We start from the raw sequence: 26,167 nt of genomic DNA on the forward strand, positions 1-26,167 counted from the left end.
TATTGTAGTTATGTCCCCATCCAGGTCCTAATATTGTAGTCATCTCCCCATATTGTAGTTATGACCCCATCCAGATCCCCATATTGTAGATATGTCCCCATCCAGGTCCTAATATTGTAGTCATGTCCCTAAGTTTTAGAGGAGGAAAAAGAAAAAAGTAGCAAAAAATGTGGTCAATTCTGTATTTATAGCCCCCATGCTGGTATATATGTGTCCCCAATCCTTGTATATATGGCCCCCTCATCCCTATCCTCATATGCATGGTCTCCTCATCCCTATCCTGATATGTATGGCACCCATACCCATCCCTATCCTGGTATACATTGCACACATCCCAATTCTGGTATGAATGGTCCCCTCATACTCATTCTGGTATGCATGGCCCCCTCATCCCTATCCTGGTATGCATGGCCCCCATCAGAAAATCATAAAAAAATAAAATTATTCTACTTACCTTCCCTGCGCTCCCTTGCAGCGTCCAGTTCTGATGCCAGCAGCTGATTTATAGTTGTAAGCAGCGCATGGCAGTGATATCATGCACTGCTTACAAGCAGAGGATAGTTGCCAGAATACTCACTGCTCCCCAAGCCCGGAATTTTAGTACTGGATCATTTATTGATCTTTAATAGCGGACACAGTAGCCAGTTTACTGCAGCTGAGCTCTGAATTGTGCCCACTATTTAAGGGAATGTATATGCTCTCCACTCCCATGGGATTTTTTTCTATTATCTATTTACAGCGCAGTAGCGACTGATGAATACTCCCATCCGTCGCTCCTGCTCTCACTGTAATTAGCGTCAGCAGGTGTCCGAAGATGGGATCAGTAGTCCCATCAGCTGACATCAGTGACCGGAGGTAAACTTTATATCTCCGATCACAGCTGAGCGTTCTCGCTGTCTTTTGACAGCGGCTCTCTGAACGACAGGGATGATTTCACCGCCGCTGGACATGTCAGCATGACAAACAGCAGAACCCGAACAGTAACATGGACTTCCTGGTGAAGTCCGTGTTTGGTGTCCGTGCCTGAACAGTAGGTGTTCGGTACGGACACAAAACTTTACTGTTCGGGTTTGCCCTCTCTAGTGGAGAGCAGTGAATATTCATTCCCTTAAGTAGCAGGCACACTACAGAGCCCAGCAGCTGCAGGAAGCTGGCTGCTGTGGCTAACAGCGTGTCCACTATTAAAGAGAAATGAATGTTTATTGCTCTCCACTCCCATGGGCATAGAGAGCAGTGAGTATTCATTTCTCTTTAGCAGCAGTCATGATGTTAGCTGTGGCAGCCGGCTCCCGCCTCCTGCAATCTGCAGCTCTACCGCTCATCCACCACACCATCCACAGCCACAGCAGTTACATCATTTCAATTGATGACACACATTCAGCTGAAATAAAATGCTGCCATCAGTGGCTCCCTAAATCGGGCAGAGATCACCTAGGGGTCTACAATGCATGTGGGCTGCATGAAGCAGTCTCAGGGGCTGCATGCAGCCTGCGTGTTTGAGACCCCTGGTCTATAGGGTCCATGCATATGCACAATGCTGTATTCTGGATATGTACAATTGAGAAATATTCTTTGAGAGACCCCTTTTATGTAATGCTTATGTCACTCACTGTGATTATACTGTGGCTCCAATTACAGACAGAAATACTCCATATTCACCAGACTGTAGTCAGTGTAAATAAAAACGATAATAAGATTTTTAATAAATTTACAAGCTGTAGCTTCATAACAGTTTGTAAATGAACTTCTAAATTTCTCAAATTTACACAAATTATATATTTTTAAGAACAATTATTTAGTATTTTCTTCATTGCACCAACAGAAGGGAAATATTCCACAGCATGGCTGCAGCCGGGGATCCCACAGGTTGTTGAATCTATACAGCTGCTGGGGCACCGCCTGTAGCGTGGCATTATGGTGGGCTACAGCCTTCTGTATGGTTTGCAGCACTTCATTGTATAGATCTGAATCAGTAGGCAGAGGATTCTTCTCTGAAGGATCATTTGAGAGATCATAAAGGAGTGGTGGAACATGGTAGATCGCCTTCTCACCACTACAGCCGCATAACTTGGAACCGTAGCATGCCCCAGCTCCTTCTGTACTGAACTTCGGAGACATATAATGAACCTTCCAAACAGTGTCACCTGAAAAAATTATATTTGATTAAAATAACTATTTGTAGCATTCTATTAATTATTGTTCATAAATAAGCCAGCATCAATAATAAAAAAAATTCTACAATATTCCATTGTACTTGCTTCATCAACTCTTCATGGTTTTCAAGATCAGTGCTTGCTATTATTCAATAGGAATGAGAGTTGCGTGGAATGATTTATGGGACTCCAGTCCAGGAGCCAGATCACTGCTCTATGACAACTGGATGGATGCTCTCTGAATCTCCCATCCAGTGATGACAGAGCACTGATCTGGTTTAATGGACAGGAGTCCTGTGAATAGATCTACCCAACCCTATTAGTAATCCTAATTGTTTACTTACAGTGAATATAAGTCTGTCTTAGTCCTGTAGGCTTGTTTTTTTTATAAAAACAGTTATGTATTGTCAAAGATAACAGCTGGGGGGGTCATGCAGAAACCACTGCTGTCACCAGTTTGCCAGGGGACTCCGGTTGTCAGGACAATTATGCATGGCAGGGGTACGGTTTACAGAGCTAAAGAAACAGAGCTATTACATTTTATATATTTATTCCAGAAAGGTGTAGGCAGTGTTCATAAAAAATATACTAAGGTGATAACAAATGGGAACAAAACTATATGGTATAGACAATTACATAGAATAAAAAGGAATAATGAAAGAAAATTACTAAACCTGATGACACGGAAATGGCTTAGAGATTAGCGAAGGAGTGTAATCCTTAGAAAAACAGACAGAACCCACAGCAAGCTGTACCTTCCAGGACTGACAAAGGACCAATCCCAATTCCTGCTTTTTGTTAGATCAAGGTAATGCCCTTATAACTTCCCTTGAGCAGCACATGTGGGGGCTGGTTGTGGCATGTGTTGCTCCTTTACAATTTTATGAGATCCCCTACTTTCAGGATATCTCTGCCCCTGGAGGTCCAAGATAATTGATATTGTTGCCATGTTTCTTTTACCTGTTATAGTAATGAAACATAACATGGATAGCACCATCCATTGGACTGATATTAAGTTAGAGTAGTTCTGCCAGCCTTAACATGATGTGAGTGAATGCGCTTTGTGCGTCCCTTCACTACGATGCCAAAAATATATCTCCCATAAATATTCGTTCACGCCAAACCCCAATATTCGTCACTGACTACTGGCAAAACATCTCAGAGCTGTGCTCTGATCAAAGGAAACTTATGCCTGAGAAGTGTACTTCCTCACCTCAGATTAAACAAATCCCAGTCTTGCTGTCTTTTCCTCAAAGCATTTATCTGCTGTAATTACCTGGTCACTGCAAGGGGCCACATTCCAATGAAAATGAAAGTTTCAGCTCTCTCTGTCACTTCCTCTGTTGTAATTAGTTTCTTTCTCCCTTAGTTATAAATAGTTTCTCTCTTCTCAGCTATAATTAATCCTATATGTTCAATGTAAGGATGATATGTCTTCTCTCAGGAGATGTTTTATGCATTTTGGTTTTTCTCTATGACATATAGAGTATGTATTGATACCATTTAGAGGTACATAGTGGGAGAGATTTACTATGCTAAATAGATCAATCAAAAATGGACTGTTGTTCACTCATATTTTTTTCTCCATTACATCTATTTTTTTCTCATCCTTATTTAAAAACTGAAGCAGGTTGACCAAACTTTTTTGTCCATGGACATTAAAAATGGATTCAACATTAATGGAAAACTGAAAAAAAATTCTGTCTTTCATGTTTCATCCATGTTTGATGACAAATGTAGGATACAAGTTATATTATGGCCATGTGTCATGATCCAGACCGGGGTTTGAGTCCTGTTTTTCCTTTTTCCTGGTCTGGTCATGTAGGGGTTAACCTTTCTCAGCCTTGGCCTGGGTTCAGGCTTGCTATTTATCGCCGCTGCTTCCTGCAGGCGAAGTCAGTTATAGTTTTTGCCTAGGGCTGCTGTAGCTGACTCTGATTGCTCTGATTGGTCCTGCTACGCTTTCTATCTGATCCCGTGTCTCTATTTTCCTCTGTTCCCATCCTGACTCAGTGTTTCCCTTTGGTGTGCTGACTCCCTGGTTTTGACTTGGCTTGCATCCTGACCTGCTTCTCTCTTTTGTCTTATCCACTTTCTACCATTGCTTGTCTTTGACCACAGTCTAGGATTTGACCCGGATTGTTTGACTATTCTACTGCCACCTGTGGTAGTCTTGCTGCTGCACTGCAGGCCAGCTCTGTTTAGGTGCAGTCCTGCTTTCACTCTACTGCCATCTTGTGGAGCCTGCACTTACGGCATGAAACCATGAATACTGTTATTCTTCACCAAAAGTTATGCTTTAACAATTTAGGGAATTTAAATAATTTGTAGTTATATGAGGAATGAAATGTAGAGATTTACCTGACCATACTCATATCAATTCCCCATTTGTTTCTTTGAATGACTATTAGTACAGAGACAGTCCAAAAGTTGGAATTAAGTGTCCCACTATGTGCCTTGACAATGTAAGCAGAAGGACTGGGTTAGGGATACCTTTCTTGCGCCGGGTCTGGAACTGTCAGGGCTGTCTCCTCTGTTGTCCAGGGGAAAGCTTAAAGAACCGGACCAACCTTTGCACTTGGCAGCAGGGAGCGTGTCTGAGGCTAAAAAGAAAAGGCGGGCGCAGAAACACTCAGACTTGGTGGGAACTGACAGCGGGCAGCAGAGGGAGGTGAGTGCTCCATCCCTCGAGCACCATAGCAGCGCAGACCTGCACTCCAGCATCCCCTCTGCCACCCATAGAGACTGTGAACAGAGATGCACGCTGCGAAATGCTCCAGGCTCGTGAGTACCGCGCTTGTGCCGCCTACGAAAGACTGGGTGCGTGACCATGAATTGAACTCTGACTCCCCGGTGCTTATATTTCAGGCCACATTGGGCTCCGACATCGCTGTGGCCTGTGCCTTACCCTCCACAGCACCCGCTGGACTCAGGATCCCACAGGAGGCATGAGAGGCTCATCGCTGCTGGGAGGAGTCAACTCAGCGCTGTCTTCAGGACTACACCGGATTAACTCCGTACTGACCGTTGTTAGCACCAACGTCTGTTTCTTGGACTCTGCAGTCTGGAAGTCGTCGGATTGGATAAGTTACACCTTAAGAACTGCTACGGTTATTGTTCCCTGTCTTTTCCCATACTGCATACCCTCATTACATATGCATTATCCCTGTATAACCCTCTATCTCCTTGCATGGAGTACATTGTTATGATTGGGTCACCATGGAGGAGGGCAAGCCCAAGCTAAGCCACAGAAAACCAGAGAGGTTGGTAACTAAGCGGATTGCAGACCCCTGATCCTATCCACACAACTAGCAGTAGCCGTAGAGCACACCTACGATGATCCTAGATGCCTCGGCACGGCCAGAGAGCTAACTAAGCCTAAAGCAAGAAAGGGGAAATCTAAACTGCCCCAGAGCATACCCCAAAGGAATAGATAGCCCCCAAACATATATTGTCAGTGAGACAAGATGAAAACACAAACGCAGGTAGAAAAATAGACTGAGCAAACGATGGGGCCCACACTGACTAGACAGGACAGGAAAGGAAAGACACTGTCTGCAATCACGCAAAAAACCCTGCAAAAAAGCCCAACACGTCTGATGCAAAAAATACTGAAGTCGCGCGACTTCGCCCACTATATCAGCACTCTGGTGTATTCTGAAAGCAGAGCAAAAAGAAGCCAATCTAATAAGGGACAAAAATAAACTGGCACAAGCAGTAACAAATGGATGGTGATTCAGAACAGCCCCAGCCGGAGCCGGCTGAACCACAAAAAATAAAATAGACAAAACCAGATAAAATGTGAACAGAATAGCAAAAGAACACTTAGCTGAGCATGCAGGGACTGAGCTGGAACCTAAGACCTCAGGAGGCAGGAAAAATCACAAGCAGGGATAAAGGGAGTCGGTTGTCTTAAATCCAGTCTGAAACTCCATATCTCCAATCGTCCTCCTCATTATCAGGTGGCAAGCCTCTGTTAATCAGATCAGCTCCATTACCTCCAGTAACCACCAGAGGGAGCCCAGAAAGAGAACTCGCAACCCCTTCTGTCAATGTCAAATGGCAAATGAGGTTTAACACAGATAAGTGTAAGGTTATGCACATAGGAAGGAGAAACAGATGCTACAATTACTTACTAAATGGGAAACTGCTGGGGAAATCAGACATGGAAGAAGACTTAGGCATCTTAGTCAATAAGAAGCTAAATTGGAGTGCCCAGTGTCAGGCAGCTGCCACCAAAGCAAATAGGGTCATGGGATGCATTAGAAGAGTTCTGGGGACACAAGATGAAAACATAATTCTCCCTCTGTACAAATCACTCGTCAGACCACACTTGGAGTTTTGTGTGCAATTTTGGACGCCGGTGCTCAAGAAAGACATTACTGAACTTGAAAGGGTTCAAAGGCGGGCTACTAAAATGATAAATGGAGTTGGTTCACTACAATACCCAGAAATGTTATCAAAATTAGGTCTATTTACTCTAGAAAAGAGAAGACTTAGGGGAGACCTAATATATATGTACAAGTATATCAGAGGGCAATACAGATATCTCTCCAATGAACTGTTTGTACCAAGGACTGTGACAAGAACAAGGGGGCATTCTCTTTGTTTGGAGGAAAGACAATTTCTGCGCCAGCATAGAAGAGGGTTCTTCATGGTAAGAGCAGTGAGGCTCTGGAATTCTCTTCCTGAGGAAGTGGTGATGGCCAACTCACTGAATGAATTAAAGAAAGGAATGGATGCTTTTCTTGTGAGTAACAGTATAGAAGGTTACGAATAACAATATTATAGCTAGATGGTTGACCCAGCTTAGGGGAAGGAATTTTTTTCCCTATGGACAAAATTGGCTTCTACTCTGTGGGTTTTTTGCCTTCCCCAGGATCAACAATGCAGAACAGCTGCACTAAAATAGGCTGAACTAGATGGACATAAGGTCTTCCTGAAGCCTTCAAAACTATGTTACTATGTTACTAATTTGACCAGCACCACTACCTTCAGTAGTAACCAGAGGTAGGCCAGAAAGCAAATTCACAACAGTACATACTTGCTTTGTCTTCTGTCTGTCACTGCATCCCGCAACCTACTCACACTTGGCGTAGTTGGCAGGATGCAGTCCACTGATGCAGAAGGGACAGTTAAAGCGGTTGGGGTGCCCCGAGGACCAGCATATCCCTGGGGGAGATGTTGAGCAACCTCCCCAAATTTACAGGGAACAACACCCTGCTGTGGGACTGGACTGATTGGATCAGGAGAATGTTGAGGATGCACTCCATGACTCAATGGAGGCAGAGGATGCCCTGGTGGCACTGGATGGGGAGGCGAGGATTTTCATCATGCTCCTGACCCCTCGTGAACAAGACACATTTGACCAGGTGCTGCAAATTCTGGAGGAAGAGCATGGAGACCCTACAGACAGAGATTTGCGCATGCGGTTGTTTGGCTGTGTTCAAAGGGAGGGGGAGACTGTGACCCACATGAACGCGCTGCAGAAGATCCACGCTGCGATTGCTAAGGGAGATGATGTAGGTGTAGGCCCTCCTGATATAGTGCTGCGAGACCAGTTAGTGGCAGGCCTTAGAGATGCAATGCTGAAACAGGCCTTGCACGAGAGCTTGCAGGTAAATCCATGCATGACTTTTCTAGAAGTTGGAGCCGAAGCACATACATGCGAGCAAGAACAGGGGTGAAAGTCCTGATGGGGAAGGTCCAGAGCGGGGAGGTATCTATGCCACTGAACATTGAACTACGTTGAGTGAGAGAGCTGTGGAAAGAGATCCAGGACATGCGAGAGGAATGGTCTGACTTGAGGAAGAAATCTTCAGCCCCACCGAACCCCTCTGGGGGGCAGAACTGGTCCTGAAACTCGTCGGAAGATGAAGATTAGAACGCCTCCCATGGAAGAAAAACTCACCTGCTACAACTGTGGGGAAATTTGACATTTTGCTAGGGAATGTGCCCAGCGGGGAAAATCCCTTCAACACTGTCTGTTAAACTAGGAGGCTCCGTGGCTGGGGGACACCACCCGGAGCCTGAGCAGTCAAGAAGGAGAGCAAGAAGTCCCACAAGTTTAGCTTCTCTGAGTCCTCTTGTTTGGGCCAAAATGGATGGTCGGGCCATTCACTGTTTAGTTGACACTGGCTCTCAAGTAACCACGATGCATGAGACATACTTCAGGCGTCACTTCCCCGAGACAATGCGGCCTGAATGGGGCCCGGTGATCAGGCTGACTGCTGCTAGTCAGTTAGCCAGCCTGGTTGTAGAGGTTTTCTGGATGCAAGTCACCGTATGTGGCAAAAATGTAGGTCGGAAGGGAGTGGTGCTGACCGCTGGTGACCCTGGCAAAGGCCCTGCTTTGACTCTGGGGATGAACGTATTGAAGGAACTCGGAGGTTTCCTGATCAATGAGTTGACAGATGTGTTTCTGAACCGGTGGAGCCCTCGCACCCCTCAAAAGAAAGCATTCCAACAGCTGATCTGGGTGGCTCAGGCCAAAGAGACCTCAAGCAAAGTCAAAACATTGGGAAAGTGATTGTCCCAGTTGTAACCAAACTTATTTTACCACCAGGGCAAAATATGCTTACCCTGCCCATCTGTACCTCGCTGGAAGGAGTTGAAATTCAGAAAGAACCGGCCTTTATGGAGCAGCTACCTCTAGGGCTCCTCATTGCGTGGATGTTAGCCACCATTCACGATGGTAATGTGCCAGTGCAAAGTGTCAATCTCGGGGAAGGCGATCTCACGCTTCTGCCAAAGAGTGAAGTAATGCAAATCCAGGGCATGCTGGAAGAGCTGAAACAAACGAAGGCTGTCCAGCTGACAGTGAAACAGGGAGATTCTTGAACAGTGGCCTTAAACGTGTCCTCTGAACTGGTGCTCCATCACCTGCAGTAGGGATGACAAATCCTGGAACAAATGCGGGCTGAACTAACAGAGCTCTTACCACAGCAAGTACAATAGGTGGAAGCCCTGATCGGGCGGTACCAAATCAGTTTTTGCCCGCCATGATGATGATTTCGGGTGTACCACAGCAATCACCCAGGAGATACCAACAGGAAATGCCGAACCCATTAGAGAATGATATTGACAGATCCCACCACAACTATACCAGGAGGTGAAGGGAATGCTGACACATTTGCTGCAGAATGGAGTTATTCGAGACAGTCAGAGCCTGTGGGCTGCCCCGATTGTACTTATGCGAAAGAAAGACGGGACTCTGCGTTTCTGCATAGATATCGGAAACTGAACGCCTGCACCATGCGAGACTCGTATCCATTGCCAAGGATTGAAGAATCATTGCTCTCGGGAATGCAAAATACTTCTCATCATTGGATTTGGCTAGTGGGTATTGGCAAGTGCCCATGTCCAAACATGACCGGGCAAAGACAGCATTCATACTGCCTATGGGGCTGTTCAAATTCAACCGGATGCCCTTCGGCCTTGCTAACGCCTCCGGGACCTTTCAGTGGCTGATGGAGAAGTGTGTGGGAGACCTAAACTTTGAAGCCACCCTCATGTACTTGGACGACATCATCGTCTACACAGCCACTTTTGAGGATCATCTGCAAGGGCTGAAACAAGTGATGAGTCACTTAGGCTACTTTCACACTTGCGTTTTTTTGCTGCGCGTTTTTTGTGCACACAAACGCATGAAAAAACGCATCATGCATTTTTTAAAAAGCGCATTTTTTTGTGCATACTTGCGCATTACAATGCGCACGTATGCGCACCAATAGACTTTAATGGGTGTTTTGCTGTAAAAAAACGCATTGCGTGCGCATGCGTTTTTTTGGGGCAAGTCGGACGCACAAAAAATGCAACCGGATGCATTTTGTGCGCCCGAGCGCAAACTACAAAAAAATGCATGCACATATAAACGCGTAAAAACGCATGTGTATGCGCACATGTGCGCACTCATGTTAAAGTATAGGGAAAAAAACGCATGCTTTTTTTGCGCTAAAACACAGTGCAAAAAAACACAAGTGTGAAACCAGCCTTACAAAGGCACGGTCTGAAAGTGAAGCCACAGAAGTGTCACCTTTTTCATACACAGATTGAGTACCTGTGACATGTCGTCTCCACTGAAGGAGCGAGACCATCACATGAGAAGGTAGCGGCAGTGCAAAACTGGCCCACCTCGAAGACGGTGAAAGATGTTTGGACCTTCCAGGGACTCACTGGGTACCTCCGACGGTTTGTTAAGAACTTCACCCACATTGTCAACCCATTGCTAGAACTACTGTAAAGGGAACCATCAGGCGCAAAGAATAGGACTATACAGTGGGGGGGGGACAGCCAAGAAGAATCATTCCACACCTCGAAAATGACTCTAACCAAAGCACCCATACTGGCTTATGTGGACTTCTCCCAACCATTCTTCCTTCACACCGATAGGAGTCTACATGCTGTGCTGTCGCAAATATAGGGTGGAAAAGAGGAGGACTACCCATGGACGGGGGTGTTCACTTGGGTTTGAGAACATCGTCATCATTTGCAGACACTACATCGGCTCGTGCAGACCAAGTTTCGGGAAATAGAAGGTCCTGAAGTGACTTCCCTACGAGGGACAGCTCTATTATTGTTTTGTTTTTAATGGATACAGTTTTGTTGTTTTTTTTTTTTTTTAAATACTGGATCTGTTACAATGGATGACAACTGTACATGTGAAGAAAGCCTTAGAAATATAGTTCAAGAATTGTGGACTATATTGTATTACTACGAGAGGAGCTGACTTGATCCTAAAGAATTTGACCCATTGGAGTTACATGATCCTGCTGATGGTTTCCGCTGATGGATGTCATATTCAGTTTGATACTTTTATATGTGCCCAATACCTTACTGTCTGTAGTAACAATAAGTAGCCCTCAACTGGCCGGCTGTTCTGTGGGCAGTGTAGCACGGCAGGCACTTGAGTGACCAGTGTGACATGGCATGCAATACAATATTAGAACATTTTTCGCATACTCATTGTTTTGTACTATGTATACATTATGCAAGTAATTTTTCTGTACTTACTACTGTTGTGCTGCCATCGAACCGCGTGCAAGTACATGTCACAGTAGTGAAACATAAATTCATGATCAGAGTGGGGTACCATTCCTTGCAGAAGAGGCATCAAATCTTTACCATCAATTATTCTGAAAGCAAAGAAATACATTTGTTATTTCATGATTCCTTGTAATATAAACTCACAGCAGACACTCAATACCTATAAGAGGCCAAAAAATAAATTGCGATACTTCCAATAATGCATAAAAACCCAAGAAAGAGAAAGTAATTACAACCCATAAATTAAAATAAGTGACATTTTATTAAGTACATTAGTAAAAATAATAAAACTATTAATATCAACAAAGGTAAATTGAATAGAGTAATGGCTGAACAACAACAAACACAATGAATACAAAAATGTAAACCACAGGAAAATCCTTTTTGGTGGCTGTGAGCCCTCAAGTTCTGAGTTCATCTGCATGTGATAGAATGGTGCAAATGTGGTGCTTTTGGCTACTACATGGTCAATACTGAGGGTAGGACAATATTTGGACAAGGCATTTTTCAACTAATTCCATTTCTCGTTGTAGGTTGAAATGAACCCTACTTCCAGTGATGGTGATGATGGAGCTTTTGGTTTGAGCAAATCTGTCCTGCTTAATTTTCATGCTCTGGACCAGCCTCGACGGATAGTGCAGTTAGAATATCCTGTCTGAGAGCATCATTCTGCCAGTTCTTGGGCCTGCATTTGGAAAGAAGATTCATCAGAACAAATGCTCCTTGTTCTGAGAAATAGGCCACATGGAATACTGTTTTTTACCCCTTTCTGACATCAGACATACTAATCTGTTCCTCTGCCCTGGGCCTATTTGACCAGGGATGGATTGTTACTTTTATGCGATCGCTCGCGCACACGGGGTGTGTGCGAGCGATCACCGCCGTGTGTCAGCTGATTCTGACAGCTGACACCAGGCACTAAGTGCCAGGATCGGTCACTTTAACCCCCAAAATGCTGCGATCAAACACGATTGCAGCATTTCGGAAGCCAGAAGAGGGCTAACAACCCCTCTGCCATTGGATCGGAGACCCAGCGGCATGACATGGGGTCCCAATCGTTGCCATGGAGACCCATTGTCGCCATGATGACATCCGGGTCACCAGACCTAGCAAACTTGCTGATCATGCCCAGTGCATGATGAGCAAGTTTTTCTGTTAGTGCAGAGCTGACAGTTTCTGCAGCATGGTGGTGCAGCTGCGTCTCCATTTTACAGAATTGATCAGCATATAAAAAATGATTGTCCCATAGTGGGACAAAGTAAAAAAGTTAGAAAAAAAAAATTCAAAAAATGTTTTAAATAATTGTAAAAATATTTAAAAAAATAAAAAGGTATTGCATCTCTAAATAACTTTTTCAATGAAAAAAGTATAAACAATAAAAGTACACATATTTGGTATTACTGCGTCCGCAACGACCCGACCTATAAAACTGTCCCACTAGTTAACTCCTTTAGTCAACACCATAAAAAAATAGATAAAGCATTGTTTTTGTCTTGATTTTCATCATCATACCGCCGAACAAAAAGTGGAATAAAACGCAATCAAAAAGACGAATATAAATAATCATGGTACCACTGAAAATGTCATCTTGTCAAGCTGCCATGCAGCGTCATCAGCGAAAAAATAAAAAAGTTATAGCTCTCAGAATAAAGTGATGCAAAAATAGTTATTTTTTCTATAAAATAGTTTTTATTGTATAAAAGCGCCAAAACATAAAAATATAAATGAGGTATCGCTGTAATCGTAGTGACCCGAAGAATAAAGCTGCATTATCAATTTTACCACACTCGGAATGGCATAAATTCCCCCCAAAAAATTCATGAATTGCTGGTTTTTGTTCATTCTGTGTCCCAAAAATCGGAATAAATGCGATCAATAAATGTCATGTGCCCAAAAATGGTACCAATAAAAATGTCAACTAGTCACGCAAAAAATAAGATCTCACATGACTCTGAGTCAAAATATGAAAAAATTATAGCTCTCAAAATGTGATGATGCAAAAACTATTTTTTGCAGTAAAAATTGTCTTTTAGCGTGTGACAACTGCCAAACATAAAAACCCGCCATAAATAGTAAATCAAACCCCCCTTTATCATCCCCTTAGTTAGGGAAAAATAATAAAATTAAGAAAAATGTATTTATTTCCATTTTCACATTAGGGTTAGGGTTAGGGCTAAGGTTAGGGTTGGGATTAGGGTTAGGGGTGTGTTGGGGTTAGGGTTGGAGTTAGAATTGGGGGGTTTCCACTGTTCAGGCACATCAGGGGCTCTCCAAACGTGACATGGCATCTGATCTCAATTCCAGCCAATTCTGCGCTGAAAAAGTAAAACGGTGCTCCTTCCCTTCCAAGCTCTGCCATGCACCCAAACAATGGTTTACCCCCACATATCAGGTATCAGCGTACTCAGGACAAGTTGCACAACAACTGTTAGGGTTCAATTTCTCCTGTTACCATTGGAAAAATAAAAAATTGGGGGCAAAATTGTCATTTTTATGAAAATAATATGATTTTTTTTAATTTTTATGGCTCTATGTTATAAACTTGATCACCATACAGAAGTTCATTGGAAGGGTCTAGTTTCCAAAATGGGGTCACTTGTGGGGTGTTTCCACTGTTTAGGCACATCAGGGGATCTCCAAACGTGACATGACACCCGCAGACCATTCCATCAAAGTCTACATTCCAAAACGTCACTACTTCCCTTCCAAGCCCTGTGTGCCCATACAGTAGTTTTCTCCCACATATGGGGTATCAGCGTACTCAGGACAAAACGGACAACAATTTTTGAGGGTCCAATTTCTCTTGTTACCCTTGGGAAAATAAAAAAATTGGGGAATAAAAGATCATGTTTGTGGAAAAATATGATTTTTTTTATTTTCTCTCCCGGGCGTTATAAACTTCTGTGAAGCACTTGGGGGTTCAAAGTGCTCACCACACATTTAGATAAGTTCCTTGGGGGGTCTAGTTTACAAAATGGGGTCACTTGTGGGGGGTTTCCATTGTTTAGGCACATCAGGGGCTCTCCAAACGCCACATGGCGTCCGACCTCAATTCCAGCCAATTTTGCATTGAAAAAGTCAAACAGCGCTCCTTCCCCTCCAAGCTCTGCCATGCGCCCAAACAGTGGTTTACCCCCACATATGGGGTATCAGAGTACTGAGAACAAATTGCACAATAACTTTTGGGGTCCTGTTTCCCTTGGGAAAATAAAAATTGGGGTGAAAAGGTCATTTTCTGGAAAAAATGATTTTTTAATTGTACAGTTGTACATTATAAACTTCTGTGAAGCCCTTGGGGGTTCAAAGTTCTCACCACACATCTAGATATGTTCCTTGGAGGGTCTAGTTTCCAAAATGGGGTCACTTGTGGGGGGTTTCCTCTGTTTAGGCACATCAAGGGCTCTTCAAACGCGACATGGCATCTATTCTCAATTCCAGCCAATTTTGTGTTGAAAAAGTCAAATGACGCGCCTTCCCTTCCGAGCTCTGCCATGCGCTGAAAAAGTGGTTCACCCCACATATCAGTTATCAACGTACTCAGTACAAACTGTATAATAACTTTTGGGGTCCAATTTCTCCTGTTACCCTTGGTAATATAAAAAAATTGGACCTGAAATTCTTTTTTTGTAAAAAAAAAAGTTAAATGTTCATTTTTTTTAAACATTCCAAAAATTCCTGTGTAGCACCTGAAGGGTTAATAAACTTCTTGGATGTGGTTTTGAGCACCTTGGGGGGTGAAGTTTTTAGAATGGTGTCACTTTTGAGTATTTTCTATCATATAGACCCCTCAAAGTGACTTCAAATGTGATGTGGTCCCTTAAAAAAAATGGTGTTGTAAAAATGAGAAATCGCTGATCAACTTTTAACCCTTATAACTTCCTAACAAAAAAATTTGGTTCCAAAATTGTGCTGATGTAAAGTAAACATGTGGGAAATGTTACTTTTTAAGTATTTTGTGTGACAGATCTGTGATTTAAGGGCATGAAAATAAAAAGTGGGAAAATTGCAAAATTTTCAAAATTTTCACCAAATTTGCTTTTTTTTCACAAATAAACACAAGTCATATCAAAGAAATGTTACCCCTATTATGAAGTACAATATGTGACAATTAAGTTGTAGATCCCACTTGATGTGAATCAGAGGCACACAGCTGAGTAGCTCAGCAAGGTTATGGAGGATGAGGAAGACAAGGAGGTTATGTTTTGTATTCCCGCACAGACGCAGAGTGATGCAAGCGCAACAAGCACTGCAAATTCAGCCACAACTCTGGCTGTGGCCAGCAGCAGTCGCGAGTCTGCAGTTTGCAGTTGTGGCAAGGGTTGCCTAGCCTGGGCATTTTTTGAGACCGCAAAGGATGACCTAACATTTTCTGCCAACTTAGCCAAAAAAATTCTCCATAAAGGCAAAAATTGCAATAATTTGACTACTAAATGCATGAACCGGCACATGTGCTCTCAACATGCGTTAGTCTGGGAATCTCACTGCGCAACATAGGGACGTTCACTGCACCAAACTGAACCTTAAAAGGTTTGCTCATCTCTAGTTTGAATCACTTGTAGAGCTTTGTAAACATGTCATACCGTAAACTCAATGACAGCATAATACAGACACTGTACCCTTATCCTAGTGATATGCAAGATGTGTAAAAATAATAGTTACTATTTTTCTACCTGTCTTGTGGTGGCTTGCCTCCTCCAAGCTTAACTACTGTACTGTAAATATCCATGAGACTTGTTGGTTTATCAATTACAGTATTTGCAGGAAGAACACCGGGCCAACGTAGGATTCCTGGCACTCGTATCCCACCTTCCAGTCCTCCCATAGCTTTACCACCTATGCCGTGCAGACCAGGGAACAATGCATGGTTAGATAGCAAATGGATATGTGGTGTATAAGCAAAAATTGCTTCATAGTGATTAAAAAAAATATACAAGGGGGTGCCCACTATTTTGGAAAAAGGACTATACAGTATATACAGTATTATCAGACAGGTAATAGATAAATTCTAAGATATTTATATATAATCATTACTATTTATAGAGAAAAGAAAGTGCCATATCAGAGATCAAAAGAACGTCCCATTTACAGTTCCCGGTTAGAAGGACATATTTGTTTCCTCTTCCATGCTATTTCCATGTCTCTTCAGTCAATTTCCAAGTCACTTTTTGCTTGCAATATAGTTCATCTAGAGTGTGGAGTCCAGGACAAGTACTCCAACCCAGTAGTAGAATGGGTAATGAATAAGGAATAAGAATAAGGAATGGGTAATGATCCCAAGAATAGATGTGGCTTCTTGTACATGCTTATAATCACACACACTGTTACTAATGCATGTATTGGGCATTAACAATAGGTTGGAATATTGCCAAGACTATCTGCTTCTCACAAAAAGTACACATTGCAAGACTCCAGTACACTTTGACACACATTATTTGTATGTACAGTAAGTAAGTAAAACAAGGCGCAAGAACAATTAAATCCTTCATTTTTATTATTGTAAAGGTTATTTCTATAAAAAATATATTACAGAGATAGAAATGATTTACTTTATCTGACGTGACACTAGTCACTACCCACAGACAAGCTGCAAGGCTAGGTAATTAAGAGGTCTTAGATCAAAAACTAGCAGGGGGGTAAGACAAAGGTGTAGTCAGGTCACTGTCCAGGAACATAATTCTGAGAAGGTAGAGGTTTACAACAAAAGGGGTAGGCAAATGTAAGATCCCAAGGTTGAGCAACAAATATCAGAATTCAAGACTAGGAGCACATAGCACACACACATACATCTTGAGTAAAGTTACTATTGGACAGCTAAACTGTCACTCAATGCATTGACAGCTCAGCTTGCCTCAGCATCCAATTGGATAGCTGAGCTGTCAATTACCATACTTGTCATTCCTTCACAGAAATGCATGTAACCAGTTTTACTTAAGCCTTTGTAACAATATTGAATTTAGTGTCCTGTGATAACTTAACCAACAACACCTTCTGTTGATGTTTTCTCATTGCGACCTGTTTATTTCTGCTTCATTTGTTATCAATGCAGTTTAACTGTTGCTCCTTAGGCTTCCGTAGTTTCCCATCAGTCTCTTCATTAGCCTCATCCCTTCCATTTCTGCAGCATCCATCTTGGCCCCATGGAAGCTGACATGCTGATTGTCTCTCTCTATATTTCAGTCCTTCTGGTTGCTTACCTCCACATAGCACAGTCGGTGAGTTATTATGTTCCCTTTTTAGTTTTCACTGTATTGTATGACACAGCTGCTCTGTTGTTCATGATGTTTTATTCTCTTCAGCTTTTATAGCGATCTCCGCCATTCGCCATGTTATATAATTTTGTTGTGTGTATCTTGTACCATATGTAGTGTTGAGCAATACCTTCCGATATCGGGAAATATCGGATCGGATTGGATCTGACCAATACCCCAAAAATATCGGGTATCGCCGATTCCGATAACGGAAACCCATGCAAGTCAATGGGGCACAAATATCGGAATGAAAATAAACCCTTTCTTTCCTTGCACATCCAGTTCGGGAGGGGAATAGTGTGGGCAGTGCGTGGGCGTAGACTATGCGGGGTCTGTGCGGGCCTGCCGGGGGTCTGTGCGGGCCTGCCGGGGGTCTGTTTTTTTTTTTTTACATTCAACACATTAGCCGGATGATGGGACTTCTACTGTCCCGTCATTGGCTAATGTGTCAATCACTGTCATTGTAGCAGGCATAGCCCGATGGGACTTGTAGTCCCATTGGACGATGGCTGCACACACACACAACCCCCGGTAGGCCAGCACAGACCCCCGGCAGGCCCGTACAGACCCCTGGCAGGCCCGCACAGACCCCTGGCAGCCCACACAGACCTCCGGCAGGCCTGCACAAACCCCCGGCAGCCCGCACAGACCCCCGGCAAGCCCGTACAGACCCCGGCAGCCCGCACAGACCCCCCGGCAGCCCGCACAGACCCCCGGCAGGCCCGCACAGACCCCCGGCAGGCCCGTACAGACCCCCAGCAGCCCGCACAGACCCCCAACAGGCCCGCACAGACCCCCGGCAGCCCGCACAGATCCCCGGCAGGCCCGCACAGACCCCCGGCAGGCCCGCACAGACCGCGCATCATGATGCCATCATTTCAGCAGCTAATCACAGCCAAGCCATTAGTTATCATGGCTAACACAACTGGCTCATTGCATTATGGGAACTTCCGATTCCGGTATTCGATATTCAAAAAATATCAGAACTCCGATACAGCGTATATCGGCCGATACCCGATATTTGCAGTATCGGAATGCTCAACACTAACCATATGTAATGCTATGTACCTCAGATATGCTGCATACTTTGCACTGAGTACTTTCATTTTTCTTGTAGTTGTACACTGATCAGATCAATAAACTTTGTAATGGACCCCCTGCGTCTATCTCAATACATGGATAAGAAAGAGTTTAGCTGTGTGTCAACTCATTCTCCCTGATCAGAGTAAGAGTGCCAGAACAGTACTAACTAGAGATCGGCGAACCCTAACAGTAAAGTTCGGCATCCGTGCCGAACACCAACAGTTCAGGCATGGACACTGAACATAGACTTCACCAGGAAGTCTGTGCTATTGTTTGGGTTCGGCCCCCCGAACACCATGCACATAACAGCACAACAACCACTGCTTCTGATCAGCGGTAAAATCATCACCGCTGGTCAGAGACCCATGCTTCCCACGCTGTCAAATGACAGAGAGAACCTGCAGCTGTGATCGGAGATATGAAGTTTGCTTTCGGTCATTGGTGTCGGATGATGGGACCACTGCTCCCATCAGCCTACGCCTGCTGTCGCTAATAGCTGTGAGAGCAGGAGCGACTGATGGGAGCGCTCATCAGCCGGTCACTGCGCTGTAAATAGATAATTTAAAATAAAACGACATGGGTTCCCATGTATTTTTGGTAGCCAGGCAAAACTCACAGCTGGGGGCTGCAACCCTCAGCTGTCAGCTTCAGAAAGGCTGGTTATCAAGAATAGAGGGGACACCATGCTGTTTTTTTTAAATTGTTTAAATAAATAATTTTAAAAAATGGCATGGGGTTCCTCCCCGTTTTTGAATACCAGCTCTGCTAAAGCAGACAGCTGGGGGCTGGTATTCTCAGGCTGTTAAGGGGCCTTGGATATTGGCTCCCCAGCATCAAAATAGCAGCCCGCAGCCAGCGAGAAAAGGCACATCTATTAGATGCGCCAATTCTGTTGCTTTGCCTGGCTCTTTCCACTTGCCCCGTAGCGGTGGCAAGTGGAGTTCATATTTGTGAGGTTTGTGTCACCTGTAAGACACCTATCCATTACTAATCCTATAGTTGTATTGTTACTAAAGACACAGGCAGAATAAAGTCCTTTATTTGAAATTAAACAAAACACACTTTTACTTTTTTATTTCAAAATAAAAACCACAGTTATACTCACCTAATGCCCATTCCATTGAATCCCTCGTCCCCTATAATAAAACAAAAATAAAAAAACAACAATATCCTTCACTTGTCTGTCGTTCTGTACTACGCTGTAATCCACGTCTGGGAAATGAACAGTTTTCAACCTGGACGGAGCCAAGATGGGATTGTCCATGTTGGAAGATGGACCAGGCTAGTGGCATCTCTCGTGTGTCTGGGCCATAACTGTCTGGGCTGTCACCATTGTTGCCAAGGGAAGGACTTTCTGACCGGAGTAGACCTTTGCACCTGACTGAAGGGGGCTGTCTGAGATAAAGGAGACTGTGCGCGGGAAAATGGGGCTTTTGGCGGGGATCCAGTGTGTGCTTCAGGAGAAGGTTGACTCCCTCTCTGCTGACCGACGCCAATCTGCAGACCTGTGACGCACCTTGCCATCCCCTGAGCAGTCAACCAGGGTACGTCCAGAGACTGTTTCATCATTGACCTCTATCTCAAACAGCACCAACCTGTCCATACGGCTGACAACTGCTGATCTGCTGCACAGTGTTATTCCTCCGGTGCGCATTGTCTATAACAGTGAGACTGTGGTCTGCTCTCTGGGATTTTGTACACCTATTGCGGAGCTTCAGCCCTCCTCTCGACCAGCAGCTTGTTCCAGGACCCCAAGACCACGCGTGCAGGAGTCAGGAAATTTTGTCGTTCCTCAGAAACTGTGTAACACTTTCCTCCTGGATTGATTCAAAGACTCCTCACGCCACCTACGGTGCCATTGTGGGATCTGGGATCTTCCAGCCTCTGCCGACCAGGAACCAGAGACTGATAAGTTAACTCGATATTTGACCCTCTGTTGTTTCATTGTCCCAGATTACCCTATGGGTTGCTAGATTCCTTCCACCCCTCACTCCCTGCTTGGATTATTCATTGCTGTTATCTTTCTGCATAAAATACCTGTTAACTCTTGCGCTGCCTCCTGCTAGTCACTGCATCCTGTGTTCCTCCTAGTACCTTACATTTGGCGTAATTGGCAGGATGCAGTCCAACAGCATGGAGGCAGCAGACCAAGCAGTTGGGGGTGGCCCTAAATCCAGCATTTCGCTGGGGGCAATGTTGAATAATTTGCTGAAGTTTACGGGAAATATTGCTATGTTGTGGAGCTGGACTGAGCATATCAGGGGCATGATGAGAATGCACCCTATGACCCCTGCATTAGAAGCTGAGGTGGCTATTATGGCATTAGATGGAGAAGCCAGAGACTCAGTTATGCTACAGACACCCCGAGAGTGAGACACCTTTAACAAGGTGCTTCAAATTTGGAAGAGACTCACGGAGATCCCACAGACGTAGGGGAACTGAGGACGCATATCTTTAGCCACATGCAGAAGGAGGGGGGAGACCATTACTCAGTATATGAATGCATTGAAGGAGTTGCATACTGCGATTGTTAGGAAAGTTGGCATTGGCATAGGCCCTACAGACATAATGCTGCGAGACCTTTTAGTGACAGGCTTGTAGGACGCACTGATGAAGCAGGCCCTACGGGAGCGCATGCAGGTGAACGCTCGCATGACCTTTTCTGAGATAGGAAGTGAAGCGTGCATGCGTGAATAGGAGCAGGGGGTGACAGTCCCGGTGGGGAAGGTTCGGAGCGGGGAGGTGTCTGTGAATGCAATCATCGTACCTCAATGGGTGGAAGAATTGAGTAGAGAGCTTTTGAATATTAAGGGAGAATTGGCAGATGTTAAAAACAAAACTAGGCTGCCATAGATTCGCCTGGGGGCAGGGAAGGCCCAGAACCTCGTCATGATAATAGAATGCTCCGTCGACAGAGACTCCTCACTTGCTTTAATTGTGACGAGACATATAGCGTGGGAGTCTACACGTAGGTGCAGAATACAACTCCGACGTCCATTAAACTAGTGGGCTCCGAGTCAGAGGGACGCTGCTCGGAGCCAGTACAGACGCAGAGGAGAAGCGGAAGTCCCACAAACCTAGTGTCAACATGCCTTCTAGTCTGGGCTGAATTTGATGGTCATAAAGTGCAGTGTCTGGTGGACACGGGCTCACAAGTGACAACAATGCCCCGGAGGACCATTTCCAACAAAATTTTCCGGAAGCAAGACAGCCTGAGTGGGGCCCAGTGATAAAGTTTATGGCTGCCAACCAACTGCCCATTCCGGTAGCAGGAGTGGCGTGGATGCAGATTTCCATCTGTGGAAAGGATTTGGGATGAAAGGGGGTGGTGCTAACCCAGGGAGAAGTTAGTAGCAGGCATGCAGTCACCCTGGGAATGAACATCTTAAAGGAATTCGGAAGCCTCCTTATCAACGAACCCTCTAAAGAGACTTTGAAGCAGTGGAGTTCACATACCCCCCCAGAGGAGAGTATTTCAGCAGTTAGTACGTGTAGCTCATGCTCAGGAGGCTTATCGTGATGGAGGAGTATTAGGAAAAGTGATCATTCCCACCTCTTCCAGACTCATTCTGCCACCCGGGCAAACAGTACTCCTTCTAGCCATCCATGCTCGTATCCCACTGGAGGGAGTTGAGATTCAAATTGAGCCTTCTTCTTCAGAACAACTTCCTTCAGGGTTCCTAGTAGCACGTACGCTAGCCATTGTGAGGGATGGGACAGTACTAGTACACTGTCAATCTAGAGGACCAGGACAACACAATCTCCCCCAGAAGCAAAGTGGCCCGGATTGTGGGCATGACTGAAGAGATAATACTGCCTCAGGCTGTGCAGCTGAAAGTACAACAAGGAGACCCCTAGACTGTAACAGTGAATTCCTCTTGGATGCCGGAACCTCAGCATATTCAAGAGGGGCGACTTATATTGGAACAAATGTGGGCTGATTTGAATGAACTCACCGAGGCACAGGTGCAGCAGATGGAGACTCTACTGGGACAATACAGGGATGTATTTGCTCATCATGACAACAATTTTGGCTGCACTATGGCCATAATCCACAAGATACCCACAGAAAATATCGCATTCATAAGAGAGCACTATCTGCAAATTCCACCACAGCTGTATCAAGAGGTGAAGAGTATGTTAGGACAGATGCTACAGAATGGTGCTATCAGAGAGAGTCAGAATCCTGTGCTGCTCCAATAGTTCTAGTGCAGAAGACAGTACTCTGGGTTTTTGTGTGGACTATCGAAAACTCAATGCTTGCACCGTGAGAGATTCATACCCGCTACCCAGAATTGAGGAGCCCCTGTCCGCGCTAGGAAAATCAAAATTTTTTCCTACATTGGATATCGCCAGCGGCTATTGGCAAGTGCCGATGTCAGAGCAGAATCGAGCCAAGACCGCCTTTATTCTACCCATGGGCCTATTTGAATTTAACCGAATGCTGATCCACTTGGCCAATGCCCCTGGAACTTTTCAGCATCTCATGGAGAAGTGTTTAGGTGATTTAAACTTTGAAGCCACCCTCATCTATTTAGATGACATCATAGTCTACGCGGCATCATTTGAGGAACATCTGCAATGACTGGAGCAAGTGTTGAGCTATCTTCAGAAACACGGACTAAAGGTGAAGCCTCAAAAATGTCATCTGCTCCACACTCAGACTGAGTACATGGGCCACATTGTTTCAGCTGAAGGAGTGAAGCCATCCTGAGAGAAAATCGCTGTGATCCTGGACTGGCCCACTCCAGAGACAGTGAAGGATGTCCGAGCATTGCTGGGACTGACCGAGTATTACCGCCGTTTTGTGATGAATTTTGCCTGCCGAGCCAGGCCACTACTGGAGCTGCTGAAAGAGGTGCTCTCAGGCACAAAGAGCTGGGCTATTCATTGGAAGGAACACCAAGAAGAAGCCTTTCAAGACCTGAAGTGGGTATTGACAGAAGCCCCTGTGTTGGCTTATGCGGACTTTTCTCAACCATTCATTCTCCACACCAACGGGAGTTTGCATGGACTTGGGGCTGTGTTGTCACAGATACAGGGTGGGAGAAAGAAGGTGATCGCTTATGCAAGTCGATCCCTTCACTTTTCCGAACGTAAACCAAACAATTACAGTTCCTTCAAGTTGGAGCTGCTGGCGTTGGTGTGGGCTATGACAGAGAGGTTCACAGAATACTTGTCCAGTTTGGAAGTACTAGTACGCATCGATTACAACCCATTGGCACATCTGGAGAATGCGAAGCTGAGAGCCTTGGAACAACGGTGGGTGGCCAGAATGGCGATGTTTCAGTACAAAATTGCCTAGAAAAGGGGAGCAGAGAACACTCATGCTGATGCTCTATCAAGGGTAAAACATACTGAACCTGGGCGAAATAGAGATGAAGAATTAGAAAATGAGGAGATTCCTGGGTTCCGCCAGGACGGCGGTGGCGACGTGGGACCAGGTACTAGTTCAGATCCAGGGGGCGCCTTGGGGCGGTCCTGAGTTGAGTGGGTCCGGTTACAACAAGAAGATGGAGAACTTGCCCAGTTGAGGCAGTGTGTGACATCAAAGAGACTTCCTAGTTCGAGAGAAAGAGTTACTCTGTCCTTGGAAACCCTGTGGATTCTTCGACATTGGGAACGTCTACAGATGAAGAATGGTTTGCTATATTGGAAAGCGCAGCTTCAGAGAAAGCTAGGTACTACCTGGCAGGTCTTATCTCTGGAAACAATGATGCTAGAGCTAGCCACCAAGGCACACAAAGAAGAAACTCACTTCGGTCAGGAAAAGAAGTTTCAGTGGTTACAGCAGTTTGTTTTTCATCCCCGCCTAAAGGCTGTAGTGGAGGAAAGTTGTAGGCTTTGCTGAACGTGTGAATTGACTAAACCAGCAGAGCAGAGATCCTCCACACAAACTATTGTGACATCTGCCCCCCTAGAACTGCTAATGATAGACTATCTGTCCATCGGGCCGGCCCATCAGGGGTATGAATATTGTTTAGTAATGGTGGATCACTTCACGAAGTTTGCCATCATGACTCCAACCCGAGATCAGACCGCGGAGTCGGCTGCACATGCCATCTGTAGCTATTTCCTTCAAGTCTGTGGCTGTCCGAAATGAATTCATTCTGACCAGGAAGCCTGTTTTTTTTAGGAAAGGTGACGGAAGAGTTTCATCGTATGTACAAAATTGAGAAGTCCTGCTCCACGCCGTATCATCCTCAGGGTAATGGTGAATGTGAACGATTCAATCGGACACTAATTTAAATCCTGAGAACCCTGGAGGAGGACTGGAAAGCCTGATGGCCTGAATATGTACCAGAAATAGTGTGGGTATACAGCAACCGAGTGCACCGAACCACTGGTTATACTCCCTATACCCTCTTATTTGGCCGTGCAGGGAAAGTGATCACTGAGCTGGAATTGGATCCAGAAGAGGACTACCCACGAACTGGGGTATCCTCCTGGGTTCGAGAACATCGCCATCGTCTGCAGGCAAGGCATCGCCTGGCACAGACCAGACTTCGGGAGTTGGAACATGCTGAGAAAACTCCACCATGGGGGGACAGCTCTCTAGGCTGGAAAACATGTTTTAGTGTGAGAAAGACATCCTCGGGATAAACTAGAAAAACGATGTGAAAAGGACCCGTATCGGGTAAAGTGTCGAGTCAGCTCCGAAGGACCTGTGTATGAGATTCAACTATTCAGATAGTTCACCGGAATATGCTTCGACCTTGTTTATCAAAAGATCCTGTCCAAGTGAGCGAGGAATGGGAAACTCTCGAAAAAGCTCCCACAGTAGTGGAAGAGGAGGAAGAGGAAGAAAGTTCTTAACGACTCCCCGAGGATGGACAAGTGGAACAAGGACTTGGGGTCCCTGAAGAATCTGCCTCAAAAGGAACTGATACACCATCGCTCTCCCCTATGCAAACTGACTTGACCACCCAGGGGGACTCCACTGCTCCTTCCAACTTACGGCGCTCCGAATGAGCAACAGCTGGCAAACCCCCCCAATCGTTACGATCAAGAGCAATTCATTTGGCAGCAAAAGGTACGAAAGGAAAAAAGAAGGCCACACAGTTTCCAAGAATCCTCGCCCGGAGAATGGCGAGCTAAAGGAGTGGAGGAATGTAGGAAGATGGACCGGGTTAGTGGCGTCTCTCTCGTGTCTGGGCCAGAACTGTCTGGGCTGTCACCATTGTTGCCAGGGGAAGAACTTTCTGACCAGAGCAGACTTTTGCACCTGACTGAAGGGGGTGGGTATGAGATAGTGCGCAGTGTTAATCCTCCGGTGCGCGTTGTCTGTAACAGTGAGACTGCGACCTGCACTCTGGGATGTTGTACACCTATTGAGGAGCTTCAGCCCTCCTCTCGACCAGCAGCTTGTTCTAGGACCCCAAGACTACGCATGCGGGAGCCAAGACACTTCGTCATTCCTCAAACTGTGCAACACTTTCCTCTGGGATCGTTTCAAAGACTCCTAGCGCCACCTACGGCACCATCGTGGGATCTTTCAGCCTCCGCCGACCAGGAACCAGAGACTGTTAAGTTAACTCGTTATTTGACCCTCTGTTGTTTCTCTGTCCCCGATTACCCTGTCGGTTGCTAGATTCCTTTCCCCCCTCACTCCCTGAATGGAGTTTTCACTGCTGTTAT

General features: G+C 45.1%; 1 protein-coding gene across 3 annotated transcripts in view; it reads right to left on the reverse strand.

The window, feature by feature from the left end:
* Window positions 1-1,675: 1,675 nt before the first annotated feature.
* LOC141080611 (arylsulfatase H-like) overlaps window positions 1,676-26,167 on the reverse strand; it is an 89,805-nt gene continuing 65,313 nt past the window's right edge. For all 3 annotated transcript variants that reach the window (XM_073565954.1, XM_073565955.1, XM_073565956.1), the window contains 3 exons: window positions 15,869-16,031; window positions 11,166-11,287; window positions 1,676-2,144 (listed from right to left, as the gene is read on the reverse strand). In XM_073565954.1, coding sequence (XP_073422055.1) covers window positions 1,792-2,144; window positions 11,166-11,287; window positions 15,869-16,031 — 638 coding nt within the window. In that variant the 3' untranslated portion in view covers window positions 1,676-1,791. The remainder of the gene's footprint in view (window positions 2,145-11,165; window positions 11,288-15,868; window positions 16,032-26,167) is intronic.

This window comes from Dendrobates tinctorius, unplaced genomic scaffold, assembly GCF_039654945.1.
Source record: "Dendrobates tinctorius isolate UK_male_01 unplaced genomic scaffold, ASM3965494v1 ptg000016l, whole genome shotgun sequence".
In the NCBI taxonomy this organism is placed as follows: Eukaryota; Metazoa; Chordata; class Amphibia; order Anura; family Dendrobatidae; genus Dendrobates; species Dendrobates tinctorius.